Source organism: Podarcis tiliguerta (assembly GCF_965153285.1).
Source record: "Podarcis tiliguerta genome assembly, chromosome: 1".
In the NCBI taxonomy this organism is placed as follows: Eukaryota; Metazoa; Chordata; class Lepidosauria; order Squamata; family Lacertidae; genus Podarcis; species Podarcis tiliguerta.
In genome coordinates, this window is record NC_139534.1 from 37,775,924 (window position 1) to 37,795,167 (window position 19,244).

The 19,244-nt window shown below is 39.6% G+C and overlaps 1 protein-coding gene across 11 annotated transcripts in view; it reads right to left on the reverse strand.

Annotated features, from left to right (window-relative positions):
* Positions 1 to 19,244, reverse strand: part of ARHGAP15 (Rho GTPase activating protein 15) — a 370,171-nt gene that overhangs the window by 21,801 nt on the left and 329,126 nt on the right. For all 11 annotated transcript variants that reach the window (XM_083410920.1, XM_083410912.1, XM_083410910.1 and 8 more), the window contains one exon: positions 2,687 to 2,792. In XM_083410920.1, the coding sequence (XP_083267046.1) occupies positions 2,687 to 2,792 (106 nt within the window). The remainder of the gene's footprint in view (positions 1 to 2,686; positions 2,793 to 19,244) is intronic.

Here is a 19,244-nt window from a genome sequence, read left to right on the forward strand (position 1 = left end):
CTGTTATGATTGTGATTGACAGACATAAATCTGAAAATCTCAGTCTTGATTTGTACTTTAGAGGAGAACCGTTAAAAAAACTAATAAATCAAAATAATTTTTAAAGATGTAAAATATCGCCAGATCCCCCTTGGTGTGGCATTTTGAAGAGGTAGAAACAATCATATAGGCAGAGCCTGATATCAGCTTGAAAACATACAGCAGGGGTGGGGTTCAGCTAGGCCAATGGTCAGGGATGATGGGAATTGTAGTCCACCAAATTCATCATCCCTGACATACATGTCTTTAGAATATGCACATGTCACACTTGACTTGCCAAGTTCCTTCCTGCCATCTTTTGCTTTGCCCCATTTTAACCCTTCTTGGTGACAACTTTGGACCATACTTTCCCTGCTGATGTCCAGTAGGCTATATTGATAAGTCTCTTGCCCATGCTGTCACAAATTTGCTCAGTTTGAGTAAAGATGCTAGTAGTGATGCCCAGTGAAGTTCTGCTGGGTGCAGAAACAAAGATGGGCGGTATATAAATAATAAAATCAAATCAAATCAAGTTCAGGCCCAGCTCAGGAGGAGAGGCAAATTTTACAAGCCCTGAGCTTCTTTTCCCACTTGGATCAGAATCCAAGGGCAACAGCTATAGCCTCAGAACCTGCAAACAGTCCTGCTCAACTTGTGCCTATCTGTGAACAGGAGCAGATTTTGGTAATATGGTGCTTCCAAAGTTTCTGGCTCATGTTTATCCTTGCAAACTATTTACAACAATGGTGGAACTGTTTCTGTAACAGAGGGCAAGCTTTAAACATGTGCTCATCCCAAGTGCCAATAATCAGGCTTTTTATTTGCTATTAGAATTCCTATCCAGTACAAACCTAACAATTAAGAAAATATTATAATGTTGCACTTACTGCATTAGGAGTACTAAACACCCAAAACACATGGTCTCAATGGGTGTGTGGGTTACACTGATAATTTGCAAAGAACATCACATTCTCAGTATGCTTGAACTATTGCACAGCTATGGGTGGCATTGGATAGAGGTGGTGGTCATCAGAAGTACTTGCTTTGAGAAGGCAATGGGCACAGCTAGAGCAGCCTACTTGCTAACCACTTGCTAGGTGCTTGCAACAGTATTTCTGTTATTGCGCTGCAAAATTGTGCAGAAAGCCTAGGACAACTCTTCCTGCACTCTCCATGTGTCATGGAAACCAAAACCAAAATCATGTGTTCCTTTCTGTCTGATTTTAATTTAATTTAATTTAAAATAGAGAGCATCAGTGGCAGCGAGAGCATCCCACAGGATGTGGTCAGTAGATTATATCACTCTGGTAACACTGAATGGTGCTGCAAGACAGTGCAGTCTCAAGGAAATAATGACAACACCTTTTCAACAGTACTTATTTTAAATTAAGTTGAAGAACGTTGCAAAAAAAGGACAAAAAAACCCAATCATTGAATTATTCAAGAGAGGAAGAGCTCATAGAATCATAGAGTTGGAAGAGACCACAAGGGCCATCGAGTCCAACCCCCTGCCAAGCAGGAAACACCATCAGAGCACTCCTGACATATGGTTGTCAAGCCTCTGCTTAAAGACCTCCAAAGAAGGAGACTCCACCACACTCCTTGCTGTTCCCCTTTGGATCCAAAGATGCACTTTTGCATAAAGAAGGCATCTAGCGCTCAAAGAAGGAAAGGCGCCTTCCTTTACAGTGTGCACTCTTGCACTGAGGACAAAAGTAAAAGTCCATCCAAATCTGTTCTTCTGCTCACACAAGAACTTGTGTAGCATCTTTGCACAAGCATAAGACTTGCTACAGAGTCTACATAATATGTCATTGGGTGAGCTCTTCTTCCAATCACTCATGGAAAAGCTCATGGTTCTTCGAACTTATGTGAAACATCTTCAACCATTGGCAAAATATATCCTGACTGAATTCTGTTATTTGTGTGTTAATCATGTGAGCTACCTCGGAGGCTGTTTTTGGCCAAAAGGTGGCATATAAATGACAATAACAATTGATGCATTACACATTCAGAGAGCTAATGATTACAGCAAAAAATAATATAAAATAAATATAAAGCCACTATTTATTAAAATATAGTTTAGGTCTGTAGGAGGAGTCCCCTCCCCAATACCATGAAACCAACTTTTCTCTAGAGAGTCCGCACGAGACTCAATATACTACTTTCTATCCTAAGTGGAACCGAAGTTGGTTCTTTTTCCCCCATAGATGAGTACATAAAAGCAGTGCCCGCTGATTCTATAATCTCTTCTGTTAGTTCTGTGAAGCAAACATGATGAAGAGTATTGACCATTTCAAAATGGTTTGTCTGCTAAAGCTGTGATGGGGCAGGTATTTTTCTTATTCATAAACCAGAGAAAATTGCCTGAAACCATGGGGAATAAGGAGGTATGGTTGGAGAGTATTCAGCTTCTCTCATCCAGCTTTGAAAAGGGGAGAAATGAATAATATTTTTTTTAAAAAAATACTAACACTGTGCGACCAAGATTGACTAGGAAGTCTAGTTTCATCCTGGGCCATTTATATTGGATGAAGTGATATGATATCTTAAATTTCAACCAGCAGAAAACTTATTAGCAGAGCAATAAGAAGAGGACGAAATCATATTGCAATTTAAGCGTCTAACTCCTAATACCTCACATTTTATAGTTAGTAGCTTAACTTACTTTTGCAAGTGTTCAAATAATATTTTCATGGTGTCGTAGTTTGGTCTCGGGAGCTTCTGTACAAGGTCTTTGATGACTTTCACTCTACTTTTGTTGTCTTGAATTTCTGAGGAAAAAAAGAAAAAAAGAGGTTATGATCCCAGAACAATATTTTACTATCTAGCATATTTTGCTTTTTGCTAAAGCTGCCTCAGACTATGAATATGGGTCTCAAGCTAAGATTGAAATGTTACAACCATATCTCTTTTTGAACATTACTTTCTAATGGACTGTATCCAAACTTGTGCAAGCAGAGATCTACACACACACAATGGAGATTTCTCACCCTTTCTCATCTCCTGTTCTCTGAAAAACCTCTCCTGAGGGTCAGGGCTCCCCAGGAACAGCCTGACATGTGCTTCACTAGGCTGTAGTGGAAAGGGGGAACTGCCAGAAATGGGGTGATTATTTGGGGCGATTCCCCTTCCCCAGGATTAGTATTATAATTTATTCAATTTCTTACCCACCCACCAAAACAAGGTTCCAGGGCAGGTCATGGCAATTCAAAAACGTAGTATTAAAATCTGTTTGAAACAACTAGTCAAAAAATTAAGGTTGGGTGGGTCCTAAACTATCCCAGGCCTTTTCTGATTGTCTCCAAACTTTGGAAGACACTTTTGGGAATCAAAGAGGGCTGCAAGTGAGGAGAAAAGGCAGAGAAGCTTGACTGTATGAGCAGGTTTCTACTCATGCAAGTTTGGATACAGCCCACCTGAAATGTAATGAACAAACTCTGTGATGACTAACCTCTTTCACGGCCAACCCAAGTTACTTGAAAAACAATTAATGTTTATACTGCAATTTATGTGCATCCTTCAGCCTGGGGGGGGGGGGGGGCGGGGATGAAAACATACTTGCACAGCTGTGGTGTCCATTAATAACTAGGCCTCCTCCCTCCCAGCTAGGGATATAACTATACAAGTATAATTATTTCAATATTATAATTTAAATACAGTACAGTTTTATGTTAACAAATTACATGTATGGCATTAAAAAATGGCATCCATCATCTGAGGAGAAGCATTTCATAATTTGTTAATCCACTCATTTTCTATGAGAGAACAGAGGTGAAGTTTTCAAGGAAATAGAAGAGCTATGTTTGAGCAATATCACATAAACCTGTGGGTGGGAGCTTCTGTGATCAAATGCTTCCACATGGGGAGGGGGGCGGAATCCCACATATAAACAACTAATAAGTCAGGAAGGAAGCTAAACTAGATTCCTTCTCCATGACATGTCTTTTTTCATTGGAGGGGATGCTTTTTAGAAAAGGATGTGGATCCCTTTGTGAAGTGGCACGCCTCAGACACAGATTTAACACCTCAGTAGAAACTAGGCCACAGGTGTCTCTATCTTACTTATTTGCTTAATTACTACTTAGATCTATTTAGCCCTTATGCAGACAATAGATTGAACCCATCAAACTTTAAACATGTATATCTCTGGTGCTTATATACTTTGTTTTGTTCTTATTATATTTTCCATAATACAGTACCATACTTTAGTTTCAAGTTCTCTTGTGATCAAATTCGTAGCTACATTGACATTCTTAGTTCACATCCTGTCCTTTGCTTAGTATCCCCTTTCCTCATTTCATAACTGCCTTTTTTGTAGAAAACAATTAGTCAGTAATGAAAGAATGTGAGTCTGAGACCTATAATCGCCTTTGTGATGTGAAACTTCTTTTGATGATGTGATAACAGTGTTGCTGCTGACTGACTCAGGATAAGCGTGTGTGTTTTTTAATGCGATTGATGGTTTCAAGTCTTAAAATATGGTTTCTGATGGAGATATTTGCATCAGATGCTGAAGCATGTATAGCTCTGCTTTCGTTTCATGAAAGATAAGATAAAATAAATGTTAGAGGCCCCTGACACAGGGAAACCGTTTTACATGCTGCAGGTCTTAGATAACCTGAGTCTTGTTCCTAGCTTCAACACAGTGCAGTAAAAATAAATAAATAAATTGATCTCATCGCTTAAAACCTCCTCCTGAAACAGTAAGGGACTGATATGTTTCTCATGGTAGATACGTACAGGAAACCATTGAAGACCTTACAGTAGTTTCATAACTGCAGTGCAGCCCCTTATGTAAGAAGGATTGGCATAAATGGCTTAGATGAGGGATGCAGAACTTGTGGCTATCAAGAAGGTGCTAGAACACCTCCCCCCCCCCCCCGCATCATCTCTGACCTTTGGGCATGTCAGCTGGGGATGGTGAAACTCTGGGGTCCAACAACATCTGAAGGGCCACAGTTTCCCCACCAGAGGAATTTATGGAAAAGTATTTATTTGTTCTTGGGTGTGGGTATATATCTATGTATCTGTTTACCTACCTACGGATAAATCTGAAACAAAAGCAAATAAATGGAGTGAAGGCTGAGACTATAGAACGGACGACCGCATGTGATGAGTGAACGGCCAACTTGCAATCCACGTGTATCACAACTCTGCTCAGTTCTCCTCAGCAGCATTGCAGTGAAGTGCTAAACATGGTGCCATTGTATGAAGTGAAGAACAGTCTGGGGAAACTATTATTTCTTGTGTGTGTGTGTTTGATTTTAAGAAGTCATGTATATAGTATGAAAGTGAATAAAGATTCCCCTCTCCTCTCTCTCCTGTTTTTCTTTAGGGGAGGCAGAATAAGCAAATACCAGCTGCCCCAAGAACAAAAACGATGCTTTCTAAATCTTTTGACAGCAATTCCACACAGAAAAAGACTAAGGCACAGCTGCCCTTCTGTGTGTGCTACTTACAGCAAAAGTATTTTTAATGCTCCTTCTTCAAAGGGGGGGGGGGAGGAATCCCATGGGAAGATTCAAAATGATAAAAGAATCAAGAAATTGTCTTAGAGCCGATTCATAGAATTGTAGAGTTGGAAGGGTCCCAAGGGTCATCTAGTCCAGCCCCCTGCAATGAAGGAATCTCAACTAAATAGATTTCCACATAGCATTCAGTATCTTTGTGGTAGGTTCAGGCATTTGTGGTTTATTTTGTTGACTGCTCCTCCAAGTGGCTCAGTTGGATGCATCCTAGACTAATTTGGCTTGATTGCCGGCAAAATTAGAAAGATCTTTTCGATGACTGACTCTAATGAGAAGGGTGAACTAGAAAGTAGCCTTATTCATAGTGGATACAACTAAGATTTGATCACAAATTCTGAATAGCAGCTGTGGAGATGAGGATTATTAGTGCTTTAATGTGTGTTGAATGATAGTGAACTATTTTACAGATCTGGGTCTCTTTTGATACTTGACACATTGTAAGACAATTTATATATTTGCTGTTTGATGATTTGATGGACTACAACAATTATTTGGCCTGCATGTTGGAGCGCCCACATAGTAAATGTTCCGTCCTATGAACCATAGCAGTGGTGTTTGCCATTGGAGGGGGGGGGGAAGCCTGCTAGGGCTTGGAATCTGCCAGAACAGATTCACAAAACATGGCTTTCTTACCCCTCCCCCTTTCTCAGCAGACCCCTGCACTGCTCAAATTCTGTTTGGAGCAGATTAGCCATCTCTTGGGAATGAGATATGGTGCAGGTGTGCGCTTTTGCATACAGAAGTCAGAGTTGGCTGAATTCCCCCTACCCCGTGACTTGATCCAAATCTATGTGATGGCCCCATGTAATGTAAAAGACCAGATCTTAATTTGGTCAGAGGGATACAGCTGTACACCTGAAACATGGTCCAAGCCCTTGTTCAAAGAAAGAATTCTGCTTACTGTATGCTTTGCCACACAATTTCACCCCACAGTTTGACTTAATGTTAACTGAGGCACGTTAGACTAAAATGAATCAGGGAAAAAAAATTCTGAAAGACGTAGTGAGAAAATGATGTAGAGTACAAGATCCACTGCCCCCCCCCCCCGAATGTATCTCAGCGCTTCCAAATGTAAAATGGCCTTTATTGCTTCCTAGTTTCAAACACAGGCACTGACGAAGCTGGTGAAAAACAGCTAATTCATTGTTAAAGCACAGAAGTAATTTTGCACACCCCTGTTTTATGAATCAACTTCCCTGCTAATTGTAATCTGGCTGAAAAAAGAAGAAAAATAGGCAACATGTGGTACCTTTAGTCAGCATTTCTGAACTGGGAATGATAAACACCTCTGCCTGGCTCTGGCATTTATCAGTACTGAGATATTATTACCACATAGACTCACAGCATGGTTACTGTTATCATCAGGGGGAAAAAGAGGGAGCTAATCTTAATGGTTTGTAAGGCCGTTACCTGCACTGGTCTGACATTTATCATGCTCATCTTACCACATGGGTCCTCCATAGCAAAGGTATTTTATCTAGAAGGGACATCACTATGAATTATTATTTGCAGCTAGGTAGAAAATTGTATGTTGTAGATACCTTTTCTCATTATAAATCACAGTCACATTTCACCATTTCCCCCACAAAGCTGCTGAGGCCAGGCTTTTTGCCATAACACTCACTCTCTCTTTTATAGTTCCATGAAAATATTGGATATTCTTTCATTAGAAAGGTTGATACTGATCTCGCTCTGTGTGTGTGTGTTTAAAAAACAATACATTACAAAATTTGATTTTTAAAAAATAAATTGGCTCCGGGAAGGCAAAACAATGTTGATTCATTCCCTGATTCATGCAGCATAAAGGATGGAGAAAGGGCAAAGGCACATCCTGTTGTTCCCATAGCACACAAGCTCACTAACAGCTTTCTTAATCTCTGCTTGCTTTCCCCAGAACCAAAAGAGTTGCACGTAAATTGCTTAAAGCCACAGGTGACTCTTGAACCACAACCTTAGTGCTGAGAGCTTATAGCAAGAGGAATTATTCAAAATGTGCTAACTGCATCAAGAGTGCCACTTTCATTTTTGACATGTAACATATAAAAATCAGAGGAAACAAAAGGATGCTATAATGTAGGCTTCAATACTTTGCACGTTTACGGCAGGCCCCTTGGTTTCAACTGGAATTGTGTGTGTAAAATACAACACATGTAGGTAGTGAGTGGTGGAAAACGAACGAAGAAACAAAGCATTAACTCTCCTGCATCTAGCAAACACTATTGAGTACAGAAATGATGCTTCCAAAAATTAATTTGAAATGGACATGGATGTTAATAGCATCCCACTTTGTTACTGAACAGGAAGTCCAGAGTTTATCTCTCATAACTCCCATTTGCTAGGAATAGGACCTATGATTCCAACCTGACATAAATTCATTATGTTGCAAGGTAATGGAGTTTGACCTCTTCCCCTTCCCTCAGCCCTGCTGCATTATTCATGGCTGATGGGCCCAGAGTCATTTTACCCCACAACCGACTCGTCTTTTCTAGGAGGCTTTAGAAAATGTGTGTGCATGTTTAATGTTAAACTGGCATTCATGGCTCACCTCAACACTTTGTCTGATTTAAGACCTTGAGTGCTGTGCTGCTGCACCTCAGTGTGGTTTTATTTATTTAATTTTTTAAAGAGTATTCTACCAGGCTTCGTAACTATTGAAAGTATTGTCATCTTCTTTCAGATTTTTTTTATTATTATTATTTAAAAGCCTCCCGCTCCTTGCTTTACATTTCTCGCTTGCTATTTAGGTTAGGATTGCTTCATATTGTGTTTCCCTTTTATTCCAAGGAAAATCTTTAAAGGTTTTTAACCTTTAAAATGTATTTTAAATAAATAAAACAGACGCGCGCCTTTTCTTAAGGAGGATATTTTGAGTCACACGTTTCATCTGTCAGCCTGCCTCATTTGCCTCTATTGAAAAATAAAAACGGAGCGAACCAGGTTGAGATTTTGAGTGCTAAAGAAAATGTGAGGCTTCTGATGCTGGCTGCAACCAGACATAGTGTTGGGCAGACGCTCTGCAAGCTCCCCCACTGTGCTGCTGTGCAAGCTTCCCTGCTGGTATGTTTGCTATAGTTTTAATGTCTGTGAAAAAATTTGAGGCAACTAAATTATGCTCTGCCCTCTTGGATGTAAATAAAACATCCGATTTAGACAATTTCTATTGCCCTTCCTCAGTTTTAGTAGTTCTGTGCCAGCTTGACTCTTTAAAACATATTCCCCCAACCACTCCGCAAATCTGGCATCTTGTGTGAAATCTGGCTAAAACAAAACACATATTATTCCAGCTGAACTCCGTTAAGCGGTAGTAATTGTGTCTGTGTGTGTGTGTGTAAAGATGGATAAACAGAGATAAAATATATAGATGGTCAAAAGGATACAAAAATAGAAACACAGACATTTCTGTTTCTCCACCTAATCTATCATTTCTTTTGGCTAAATGTCAGGAGTCCAAATCTGATTCATCCATTATACACAATATCAAGTTTATAACATAAACAGACTGATTACACACACACACACACACACACACACACACACCATTAACTTATAAGATATGAATTGATTTGCTTTTTACTCATGCCTCCCCCCCTCAAAAAAAATAATAAAAAAAAATTAAAATGTTGGGAAATATTTCAACACTATCAATTGATCAGTTCACCAAATGTGGTTTATAAAGAGAGAGGAGTTTTCCAATGAATATTCATACATATTTTTCAGTCCATTAGCAAGACTTAAGACAATGAATTTCTAACTCTATTCCATTTAACAAATAAATATGTGGAATTAATGGAATAATAATAAAAAAGCACCATGCTCACAGTACTTAGAAAAGTTAAACTTTAATGTCTCAACCTCCAGGTGCCATCGTTTGAGAAAAATAACCAATAATCGTCATTTTTTTACATATTTGATGGGACTGATTATGCAATGTGCAACTCTAAATGGCTTATAGCACATTGTAGCATGGTTCCATCCCATTGGCTACAGTAGGGTGCAGGCAGATGGATGACAGTGACAAGGAGAGAAGTGCTTTTGCTTAGCCGTGCGTTAAGATGCCATCCAGAAGCTCTGTGCACTGCAGACACTTCATTAGGATGCCAGGATAATGGTAAACTACCACTCAGAGTGACACTCCATTTCCTGCTTACTGAGCTCTCCAACCTCGGCAGATGTCAACAATCTCACAGTGCCACAGAGCAGACCTAACTTTCCAGTCACTTTGACTCCAATTTTTTTCCCTTAACAGTGCCATACATTACAGGCAATATGTAGCAGCAAGTAACAGCAAACAGGGAAGGGGGGGGGGGAATTGCTGGACCCTAATTATAACAGAAGCAGCATCTCATGCAATAAGCTTCTCTCTGCTTGGAATACCTAAAGCCAACTCTTGTCTTTTTCACAGAGGGTTCTTTCTGAGGAAGGAGGGGTTTTGCTATATATACCACTACCAGCTCATTTCACCACACTGTGATAATGTAAAGCTGAAAATCCTAAGAGATATTACCCTGCTTCGTAACTAGCTTTCATCGCTTTTAACTGAGAAACAATTCTGCTCCTCTCTTTTCTCCTGGTCGGTGCTTTTTGCTCGGCTTCAGTTTTGTGCATGGTTTTCTGCGTGCACAGAAAGAGCAGGCTCGAACATCTGGATAGTGTGATATTTTCTCGGCAAATGCACAACTTGAGGCTATCACACACCTCCCTAACAAGCAGTTAAAGCCAACAGAGACTCTGTGTTGGAAGTCTTTAGCCTGATTTTTTTTTTCCCTCTCCCAGAGGAACAAAAATGGCCAAATAGTTCCCCCGCTCTCGAAATATTTCTAAAACCAAAAATAGTATGAAAATATATTAATCCATGTCCCACATTCTCTTTTTGCATGTTCCCTGTAGCTACAAATAAAAACCTTTCACCGTAGGGGAAGTGTGTGTGTGTGTGTGTGTGTGTGAGAGAGAGAGAGAGAGAGAGAGAGAGGGAGAGAGATAACGAACAAAAACATAGCACTTGTTTTAATCTAATGTATTTAATCTTGGGGCCAAGGTATTTCTATCTCCAAGCAAGTCTTCATGCCTTCCTAATACTGATTCATGCCTCTTGGAAGAATAAATCCACATCTTATTTCCCAGGCATAAAAGGATGGGAGCATGAGAAGGCAAGGCAAGGCAAGGCAAGGCAATCCGCCAACTAGAATGTGTTTGCTTGATGGGGATCTCAGATCTCCTCCCCCTTCAGCTCTTGAATGAACGCCCCCCCCCCCCCCGTTTTCACAGGGATTCATTCCTGCCTTTTCAAAGAGCTGTGTCAGATCCGCAGGATGACTGAATGGAAAAGGGTTAAAGGAGAAGAAATCTACCTAAGTCTCAGGGAAATGCATCCCTACTTATTTTCAGAAGTTCTACTTATATGTGAAAAACTAAAGGCTGAGTTGTATTCAGAATAGAGAACCCCTCTTTAGGAGAAGCATTAAATCCCAAGATATTGACCCTTATGAAGGGCTCATAAAAATAAAAAAACCCAATAAATATATATTTGTATTTGTTTAAAAACAAAGTAGTTGAATAAGTCTCTTAGAAAATGTATAAAAATAGCTGTACAAATTCCCAGTAGTGGCAGAAGCATCTGGAGACTATAATATGACTAAAACCAATTCTGCACACTTTTCTGTGGCAATAAATTAAAATGAAAATATGCTGCTTCAAAAAGTTTTATGTAATTTTAAAAAAGGCCAATTCAAGGACCCAGAAACAATAGGATTTTTAATAGTAAGAGGCACACTAATTTTATTCTTCTGTTCTCTCATTTCTTTTTCTATTTCTTTTTTTCCGAAAGCAAACAAACAAAGTAAACAGCATTTCCCCAGGGCAGATTTAGACTTGAAGACTGTTTATTATATCATTTGAATAAGACTAGACCTGGCCTTTTGACTTTGAACCACTACCAAATTTCAGGCTGTGAGGAAATTGTTCTACATTTCCTGACAAATTGAGTTAAGCAGACATTAAGTGGGCTTTAAGAAAACAAATGGCCATCTTTATCACAGGTGGACACTGATGGCTTAATGGGGCCTGGGCTGATTGTATCACTTCTAATGGCTTGACGGGAAGCATTAGGGTTTTTGCATAAAGAACTGGCATTGCGAACCCTGCTAACACAGACCTGTCAAGCGTTCTGTATCCCTTTGTGCATGGAAGCAGATGTTTGTATGTATACTATGAACTGGCATTAGAGCAAGCGACAGATGCCTGTATGAATGCCAGGTTTGTGAATTTTTACAGCAGGAGCATGTTCTGAGGAAGTACAGCCCTGCCCTCTATCATAGGTAATTCCCGATGGGACTTTGCTAAATCCCAGCTATGTTTTCATTATTTGGTTTTCCTAGCAACTGGATGAATATGTCTGTCCTGGAAGGGGGAAGATGAGAACGCAACCAAATTCTTACAGATTTGCAGCATCGGGGCTGTTGTGGAGTTGTCAGTTCCACACACACTCCCACCTCACAATTTCCTCTGCAGTGTGTAATATAAACCAACCTTCCTCAGAGGAAAAAGGGGTATTATAGCTATATAATTAAGACTTGCATTAATTTAAGGCTGTGAACGTTTTCTTCCTCTGCTCTGCCATGCCCTTAAAAAAAAACGTGTATGAGTTTCTCTCTGAATATTCCTCACAGAATTTCATTGCTCTCTATATCCAGAACTTATACTATAGTTGTCTGTCAATAATACGAACAGGTAGCTTGCAGTCCATTAAACAAACACTGGGCCCCCCTCACTTTTATTTGACATTTTATTTGGCTGTGACAAATGAGCAGCAGTTGGATTATAACATAATTTGTCTTGTCTTTATTACCAGCACAAAGGACACCATTCATTAATTATTCTGCCGTTGCAGCTTAACACTAACTGGAAAGGTCCCTCTTCGGACAGATGGCGGGGACGATGTTATTTATATCAATCAGCCAAAATCCTCAACAAGGATTACTGTTCCTGAGACTACAATGATTTATTTCTTTTTACCTCACCCTCCCTCAACCCCTTCTGCTTTCAGAGATTTCTCTATAAAAACGAATTTGATGGGGAAACTTAAAGCAAAGCCATATTTAACCTGTTAGCTCACAAAACAACATGCATGGTACATCAGTTTAACTACCTGCCATGTTAAGTTGCCTGTTTCTGAACTGGTTTGGCAAATAAATAAATAAATCATTTGGCACAGGAGTAGGGGTGTGGGTGGGGAGGGAGATTAAGTGAGGGTCTCAGAGCAGGGAGTTCAGCAAAAGTTTGCCTCTCCCCCCCCCCTTTCTTTTTTGTAACGTCATACTGCTGTTGCCCCCAGAGTCCACGAGGATCAGGAAATGGTGCCAGCTGTCAGGCTTTCTGTCTCTGATAAGATGAGATGACCCACCTTATTACAAAGAGACCAGCAGTAGCCCCTCTGAAAGATGAGCTAGAATGTTTAGCTAAACTGAGGGTCAAACCGTACATGAGACAGATGCTCATCGGTTCCTACTGTTATTGAGTATCAGGGTGGGGTAGGAGTGGATTTTGCCTTATTTGCTAGGCCTCCTTAATGACACTATCCAACATGTGATCAGAGAGTAGTAATTTCCACAGATTGAATCCAGATGTGTGAGTTCTTTCCTTTTAAAAATATCTTCTGAACTCGCTTAGAGGACTTCTCAACTATTATCCTTTTTTCTGGTTATTCTCTTATGGCAAAGGAATCCACGTGAATCTTTTCATTCCATCAGGGTTAAGTTTTAACCAGCTCGAACAACCTGGTGCAATGAGAAGGCTGAAATGTGGCAACATTTATTGTCTGGGGAAAAAATATTGGTATAACCTTGCTATACTGATTAGTTTGCAAATATTAAAAGTTCCATCAAGACAAATATCAGCAACATGCAAATACCCTTGCAGGTTGTGATTAAGATTTTAAATGTATCCTTTTGCTTTTAGTTAATGAAAAACAAAGTCTTGGAGGATCTAAGTTGTAATTTATTAAACATGAAAGGCTCCTTGATGAAATATAGAAATGAGATATATTTTGCATTTCAAAGATTTAAGCTGACAACTTACTTGCATGCAAATAAGAGCAAGATTTGTAAAAATATTTGAAAAGAAATTATTCCTGAATGTACTTATTACAATAATGTGGCATGTAGATAAGAGAAACACACAGCATTAAAAGACATTCATTTCTCCAAAGTCTTAAAATTAGCTTCTTTCTGCCATTGTGTATTAATGTTCTTCTTCAGGAATGCAGCATATTAAAGAACTGAGCAGAATTAGTAATAAATTTGTTAATTACAAATTTAAGCAACACAACTGTGTTGTTTCCCCTATTTTTTTTTTAAAGCAGAATTGCTAATGCATTTTAATCATTTATGTACAAACATTTGAGGATAAAATATTCTGAAGTTTATCAATTTCAAGAGCTGTTTATTTGCTAGCAAAACAGAGCATGTTATACAACATATATCTTATCATTTTTGCTCATCAAATCCCCATTTGCAGAATGCAAATTTCTCTGGTCTAAGTGCTCTTGCACCTCAATTTAAATGAATAATAGGATAGACTCTATTAAAATCGGTTTAAGGTTGCCATGGGTGACATATCAGTAGGGTTAAAATGAGAAAAAAAAGGTCACAGAAGCAGTCCTTACAACTTTTTTAAAAAAATAATGAGGCACACGTAAGTGTCTGTATAGACTTAAACCATGCCACCACCATATTGAAATTATAGACAATGCATAGATTGTAGATTTTATTAACATCATACCCCACACCAAATGAATAGGGAAATTATATTACCATCAATAACTCTGGGAATGTATTTAGTTGCACAGAAAATTAAAGAGTAAGCCCTACTGCAATAGCGCTGTAGACTGACAGGTTGTGGATTTGTAAAAATAACAGAGACCTAAGCAAATGACTGTACTTTTCCTGGGGTAAATCCTTCATTTCAAGGAACCAGCAAGGTATCATAATCATATTAAGCAAGCAGCTAGAAACTATACCAAAACACTCTATTTATGAAGAATTTTGAATCTGAAGCTAACTTGATTTATGGGATTATGCATGCAGTCATTTGATAAGTATTGAAAAATACTTTGACTTCATCGTGAAGGCTTTCTTGATCTATCACTGCGTGCGCATGTGGGCTTGTCTGTGTCATAGCCTTATCCTGCTTAATGTGGAACAAATAACACTGCTGACCATTTTGAAGAGTTTGATGAGTGGGGGGGGGGGATTCCACTCTTCTGAATTTTAAAAAATCGGTACGTCAAACCTATTAATGTACTGCATTTACGATAACCATTTGGATTTCAGAGAATCTGAATTTTGTTACATTTCCTTTCTTCATCTACAATAAAAAGGGACGGGGGGAAAAACCCTCCTTATTTGCTAAGGTTACACTGCTAGTTTAATTTTCATGGGAGCAGCGGAATATTTTGAAGTGAGTAACATTTACCAAGTCATTAGTTTTATGCAAACTAGGAAGGAAGATGAAAGAAAAAAAATTATCAATTATTTATAGATTGTTAAAATGTATCTTAGTGCAGTGCTACTGTATAGAAATGACAATTAGCCAAACTTACCTTCTTTAATTAATAATGCATACATTATGCTCTTTGGGCAGCTAATCACCAGTTCTACAAATTTGTTTGACACCGCTGAAGATACCTAGCGCATGGGTGATGGGGAAAAAAAAAAAAAGAACTTGCCAGCATTAGCGCCAAACTTTCAACTGCTTTCTCTTGGATTTGAAATGCTTTGGTATGCAAGTTACCAAGCTGTCCAGTCCGCAGAGAACTCCTGTTATTCCCATTTACTTCTATTCAGACAAGGGGCTAGCGCTTTAGTCTCTTGGTGAACATTGTGCATGAAGATATAATCTGTTCCTAACACCCAACATTTGCTAATAATGCCTCTACCCCAACCCCAGATCAGACATAAAATAAAAACATCTAGGGTGAAATGGTCTTTCATCCAGTGGGTCAATGTAAGAGAAGAGGAGACAATTTTCTAAAATTCTCCTTTTCCCCTGCAGACTTGTTGTACCACTTCCCTTGCTGTTTTGGAGGGCTTTTAACCCTCCTCTTGTTTCATGTTAGCACATGCCTCATTTGGATCAGAGGTTGTTCTGCAAGTGAAATGGCAACCGCTATTCTGCAAGCAGAAAAGCACAATGGTTTTCTGGATTCATTTAGAAAACCAGAAGCCCTGGTTTGCACTCTTTGGCTTGTATCCAACAGTGCCGTGGTGCAGCAGGAAGGCATGGCTGTTCCTGTAAGAGGTGTGTGTGTATTTGAGAGACCTATAGATTATTCTCTCTAGCTGTAATCCCACCCTGCACCACATTCAAGGCTTCTCTGGACACACCCCTGACCTCCAGGCATAGCTTTTTGGAAGGGAGGGAAGCCTCATTCTAGGAGTGGTTCTCTGCTTCACAGTCCTTTGGTCCTGATGGTACCCCTGTCCTGAGCAGAGCTGATTTGTGACTTCTGGTAAAAGCTGGCAAGAACAACAGTCCTGGGTCACCTCTACCTCCTCCATATGTTGATAATGAAAAATGACATCATAATATTCACAGTTTATCCATCCTCATATGAGTCCAACCACTGGTCCAACTAACTCAGTATTGTTGCCATTGACTAGCAACAGCGCTCCAGCCTATCAAGATGGAGTCTTTCCCAGCTCTATTTGAAGACACCAGGGACTGAATGCAAAGAATTGTAGAGTTGGAAGAGATTCTGAGGGCCATCTAGTTCAACCTCCTTGGAAGCCAATGAAGTGGAATAAGAGCTGGGAAGCAAGTATATCCACGCTCGATCGTGCAACATAGACTATTCTATTCTATTCTATTCTATTCTATTCTATAGCCATTCATGTCCCCTGTCTTCAGCAAGTACCCATGGGAGCTTAGAAAAAAACAACATGGGAAATCACTTTCTGCTTTTCTTCTATGAGAAGTAGAAAACACAGCTGTCAGGCCCTGAAATGGGCAGGTCTTAAAATTATGAGCATAAGAATCAATAAGAAGTATGCTTGTTTGTGTGTGTATGTGTTTAGAATACTTCTAAGCCAATTTTTAAATGTGAAATTAGAAAATCTCCAAGATTTATAAAACACTAAGAACCAGTTGGTATAAGAGCATTTGAATGAGTGATTGTTACTTTTCTCTGAACTTCCTTTGCAGGAAATGCACTCTTGCTTGCAAGAATTTTCGAATGCCACCGTTTTGCAGGAGGGATTCAAGCGCATCCCAGAAATTTTAGTTTGCACAATTAAAGAGAATTAAAGCACTTTGTTTCCTTAGAGCAACAAATCTACTAAAACCAAAAACTAGACTTTCTCCAGTTTTGAAAGTGGTAAGAAAATGCACCGAAAAGTGTGGGAAGAACAGATGATTAACAGGAAGGCGTATAAATGCCCTGTAAACAAATAAGGATGAATGCTTATTCTTGTAAAACTGTCCCACAAACAAATCATAATAAATGCTTCGTAAAGACAAGATATAGTCTAACCACTGTTATGATTTGTTTAAGAAAAGCAGGGTGAATGCTCAATATACAGGTTGTCTGGAGGACTCCTACAACTTCCCACCTCTCCATGACTTAGGTTTGATATGCACTATGTTTTATTAAGCACTTTGCATTTCATAGGTAAGGTAAAGGTAAAGGGACCCCTGACCTTTAGGTCCAGTCATGACCGACTCTGGGGTTGCGGTGCTCATCTCACTTTATTGGCTGAGGGAGCCGGTGTACAGCTTCCAGGTCATGTGGCCAGCATGACTAAGCCGCTTCTGGCGAACCAGAGCAGCGTACGGAAATGCCGTTTACCTTCCCGCTGGAGCGGTACCTATATCTACTTGCACTTTGACGTACTTTCGAACTGCTAGGTTGGCAGGAGCTGGGACCGAGCTACGGGAGCTCACCCTGTCGCAGGGATTCGAACCGCCGACCTTCTGATTGGCAAGTCCTAGGCTCTAGGTAGAACAACTTTAATAGGCAAATTAATAACACTTAGTCTGGACTGGACTAGGCAAGTACCATTGTTTTAGCAAACACGAGTAGTTCTAGAGCAGATGGGGGAGGGACAGGAAGAGGGTTATTTGAAGTAGAGGCCAAAGGGAGTATCAAACTCTTCTCCTGTCCACTGATACCCCCTTGCCACTTTTTCAGGAGACATGGCAAATAAGTGCTCAGAACCTGGCTGGGAGAAAAGCAACTGGTCAGGGGGACCAGGGCTGGGGGAAATGGCCAAGTACCATCTTTCCGCCTGCCATTTCTATGTTGCAGGTTGCATCTGCAATACCTTCTTCCCAGCCAGTTCGCTCAACACCTTAAGTGAGTCTACATGTGAAGTGAAAAAATAGCAATGTGTTGCTGAATGATATAGAAAAAATACCACTCCAGAAAACATGTAGGCAAAGCTTTCTCTTGGCATGCCTGTTTAGTCACCGTATCTTTGCTATAGGATATGTCCGGCCACACAGGTGCTTCCTTTTGCATCACTTCTTCTTTAGCACTAATTTGTGATAGGAAGATAATGAGCACCCCTGGCTCAGATACCCCAATATAGTTTTTGTTTGGATTGGGATGAAAGCTGGGGAAAACCTTCTGGGGGGAAAGTAATCTCCTACAGTGTTTTAATATGTGCCGTATTTCGCACTGAAATTTTGCCTTTAGGTCCAAACTATACACAAATGAGTGCAGCAGTAACCTGGTAAGAGTTAGAGCAGGATGTACCACATTTTGTAGGAAACTATCACATGTGAAAAAGGCAGTGGAGAGAGGGGTCTCCTCTCCTTTCCCTGCCTCTAATTTTCCCCTAGCTGCTGATCTCCCTAATGTGTTTTTAAAAGGCACTGACAACATGTAGCTTGGATCTTAGAAACCTGAGGATTTCAAGGTTGTTTAGTTTCTAGCCTTCTGAACAATTGTTCCCCCAAAAGTCCCAAGATTCAAAAGGCTGAGTTTCTAAGTTATGCATCATAACAGGCTTAACTGTATAAAATCTGAGAGTTTTAGTGGCAAAAGGTGAGTATCATTGGCACAAAATACCAATAGATCTGCACATACTGGCACCAGAAATGATTCATTTTGTGCTTATCTGACTCCCAGTTTCAATGGTACTTAACTTTGGATGACTTTCCTTGTGTACCCGGTTTTTTGTACTACAATTTGGACAGCGAACATTTTTATTTCCTGCTGAAGAGGACCATACCTTTTCCATTCTTGTCTTTTCATTTAACACATCAAATTGTGAAATACAGTCTCTTAATGTTTGTCCTTCTTTGTACTACAGAGGCATAGCTAAAGTATTCTCTTGCAGACTGCATTAGATGTCACAATCCCATGTATATTTTGATAAAAATAAAAAATATTTCTGCTGGACACAAGTTTTCTTTTTTAAAAAAACAACAACACACACAACATTTTTAATACTATGGAAGGAACCACAGACAGCATTCTACCCTGTTTTTGTTTGTTATAAGCAGAGTATTTGCAATAATTTATGGACAGCTTTGAATTTATAAATATGAAGGGACTGCCAAATGTTTTAACTATTCCTTCATGGCAAATTGTCTTTAAATACTGGCAGGATATTTTTTTTTCTGTTTTAACATTTACTTGTGGACCAGAAACACTTGCAGTCTATTGCCCCTGGCCTTCTGTGAGAATGTTAGTTAGCA